At 33.8% G+C, this 3,277-nt stretch overlaps 1 protein-coding gene across 1 annotated transcript in view; it reads left to right on the forward strand.

Moving 5' to 3' along the window:
• Nucleotides 1–3,277, forward strand: part of LOC119592950 (muscle calcium channel subunit alpha-1-like) — a gene marked incomplete at its 5' end in the record, with an annotated part of 130,968 nt that overhangs the window by 103,975 nt on the left and 23,716 nt on the right. The window contains 5 exon segments of the mRNA XM_037941842.1: nucleotides 83–231; nucleotides 540–764; nucleotides 972–1,176; nucleotides 1,305–1,442; nucleotides 1,795–1,889. Coding sequence (XP_037797770.1) covers nucleotides 83–231; nucleotides 540–764; nucleotides 972–1,176; nucleotides 1,305–1,442; nucleotides 1,795–1,889 — 812 coding nt within the window.

The raw sequence follows: 3,277 nt of genomic DNA on the forward strand, positions 1-3,277 counted from the left end.
ATGTGTGTGTATGTGTGTATGCACATCATTTAGTTTATTCTGGAATATGATCTTAACGTTTGATACTCCATCCCCCTTGCAGGAGAGGCATGGCAGGATATCATGTTGTCCTGCCTCCCACCTGATGCTCGGTGCGACATGCATTCTGACGATTACAGCGATGATATTTCTTGCGGTTCTAATGTGGCATACCCATATTTCATTTCCTTCTACACTCTTTGTTCTTTCTTGGTGAGTCTAATTAAACTAACAATTCCTACATATCACAGTATTGCTACTGTGATATGTAGGAATTGAGTTATAAGGTTTGAGGATGAGGAAACTTTATGTGAGAAGCAGGATATAGAATGAAGTTGTGAATTTGTGTCTATATGAGATGTAAACAATGATGAATATGAATACCAATGAATATCACTTCCACATTATGAAATGTTACTAATTAAGAAACATATCATTCTTAAGTTTAAATCTTATGACTCCTTGAACAAATTTGTTCCATTCATTATAATACAGTATTCATATCAAACATTTTGCTTCAGATCATTAACTTGTTTGTGGCTGTCATCATGGATAACTTTGACTACTTAACTCGTGATTGGTCCATCCTTGGCCCTCACCATCTGGATGAGTTCATCACTCTGTGGTCAGAGTATGACCCTGACGCAAAGGGCAGAATTAAGCATCTTGACGTTGTTACACTTCTCAGAAAAATATCACCTCCTTTAGGCTTTGGAAAACTTTGTCCATACAGAGTAGCATGTAAAGTAAGTATTTATCAAGATTATTTCTCTCTTTCTTTGTCAAAAGGATTAATATAATAGCATGAGTATGAACATAGAATGAGAAAACTGTATAGCATTGCCTTCACAAGATATCCCTGTTAAATCTGGAATACATAGAATTTATGATTAGAGTCATTCTATTCAATGCAATTATTTTGATCACTAAATATGTATTGTTATCCCCTTCAGCGTTTAGTGGCCATGAACATGCCATTAAATACAGATGGTACAGTTATGTTCAATGCAACATTATTTGCCCTAGTAAGAACATCTTTAAGAATAAAAACTGAGGGCAATATTGATACTGCCAATGAGGAATTAAGAGCAGTCATCAAGAAAATCTGGAAGCGTACAAATCCCAAACTTCTAGACCAAGTTGTACCACCAGTTGGAGGTACTGTCCGGAGTATATTCATAATTCTTTATGAAAGCTAGTATCTTTGATTCTTATTTTTGGGTGATATGATGGTATGATATTGAGCAGAGAATAATATTTTATGCCGTCCTATTTTTTCCAATTAGTTGAAGATGATGTGACTGTGGGCAAATTCTACGCTACCTACCTCATCCAGGACTACTTCAGACGCTTCAAGAAGAAGAAGATGGAGATTAAAGAACAGATTGATAAGGAGTCTGCAAATACTGTTACACTTCAGGCTGGTAAGTCAGAATTTTTGTTTCTGTGGGTAATTTTTCTTAACAAACCTATGTAATGAATGAAATTAAATTTTAGGATGTAGAGTACATAGTATAATGTTGTATCAAATATTCTTCATAAAGTTATTCACACTTAAATGAATTAGAGTAGTTCACTATACTTATTTTGTTTATAAAAGATAATGATATTAAGTTACCCATATTTATCCAAGCAATTGGTACCAGCAGAAATTAGTTATTTACTTTGACTTAGTTGAATGTACTATTTATACAATGTCCAGTTATCTAGGATCAAGAGGTACATGTTATATCCTCTTTTCCAAGGATGTATTTCACATATACATGTTTCCTATAGGCCTGAGAACACTACATGAAGCTGGTCCCGAGTTGAAGCGTGCCATCTCAGGCAACTTAGATGAGATGCGTGATGATGATATTCCCACGCATAGGGTAAGCTATTTATATTTATTTAGTGTTATGTAAACTTTTTATAAACCCAAAAATTTAGCAAGCAGATTTAAACCAGCCAGGAACAGGGATAGCATTACTGATTTGATGGCAGGAACAGTGTATTATGTAGTGAACCATGGAACTCGACTTGTTTTTCAGGTATATAACACTTGTGATGATTGGTCTCGCCATCAGGTAAGGTTGTTACAAAGATTCCACCCATAGGAATCAAGATTTTAATGCATTTTATAAATGAAATGATGTATGACTTTTGTCATAATATGGTTTATATTTTTTTGCAGTAGAAGCTTATCACTGCACAACTGTTATGGGAGGGTTTATTCCCCTTTTTTATTTAATTTGACTCATATCATTTGGAACTAGATGAATGCTCAGCCATTCTGCTTTTGGCTGAGTAATAATGTAACTATATCATAATTAATATTAGTTCATGATTATTCTACCAGCTGCTTAAGTAAGTATCCAATTCAAAAGCTGGATTACTTTGAAAGTTACATGTGACATTATTTTGATTAATAAGAACTTGCAAGCATTTAAAGTGAAATTTACAGAAATAATATCACAAGGTACCAAATTTTCATTTAAATAAATTTCTAAGTTTATCATACAATGGTGTTCCAAATTATCTGAGGCATTTTTTTTTTGGATTATCAAACAGAAGTTTAGTAGTACCAATAAAAAATGCTGAAATGCACTAAATACACACAGAAAATGCTGTTTTCTATATCAAGCTGGAGATTTATATAGTAATCAGGTTACATATTATCACTGATTGGTACAAATGAAGAGTTATTGGAACTGTTTGATAATTCATGTATCAAACAGAAGGCTCTCTTAAGACCACAATCTTCTCTCTTCAGCATCTTCAAAAAAGGTAGATTTGTTGATACCCTTTGCTTTCCTACATGCTGTATCTGTCCATATTGTTTAAAGCCAAATTAGTGCACTTTTACAAAGTTGTGTAAAGAGAAAATGAGGCAAAGGAAGGGAGTAAATGAGGTAATTGTTTTAACCCTTAAAGGACAAAATACAGCAATTGTCTTTCTGAACTTTGTGTACACACTAGACAAACCACAGCAGAAGTGACCCTCCCCAAAATTGTCCTGACTGTCAGTTTGAGAAATGTCCACACTAAAATAATCTGAGCTGAAATAATTTTGCACAGAAGTAGAAACAATTAATTGTTTGCACATATGAACCTTAGACTTTTATTGTCCTTTAAGGGTTATACAAGAAGAGCAATGAGAGCAAGACACAAAGGAAGGAATGAGTGAAAAATGAATATAGGTCAAGAGTGAAATTTAAGTGAATGTAAGAAGGGGAGACTTGAAGATAACAAAAAAGAGAGGTATAGAGGAATTAGATGA

This window comes from Penaeus monodon, chromosome 31 (genome assembly GCF_015228065.2).
Source record: "Penaeus monodon isolate SGIC_2016 chromosome 31, NSTDA_Pmon_1, whole genome shotgun sequence".
NCBI lineage: Eukaryota > Metazoa > Arthropoda > Malacostraca > Decapoda > Penaeidae > Penaeus > Penaeus monodon.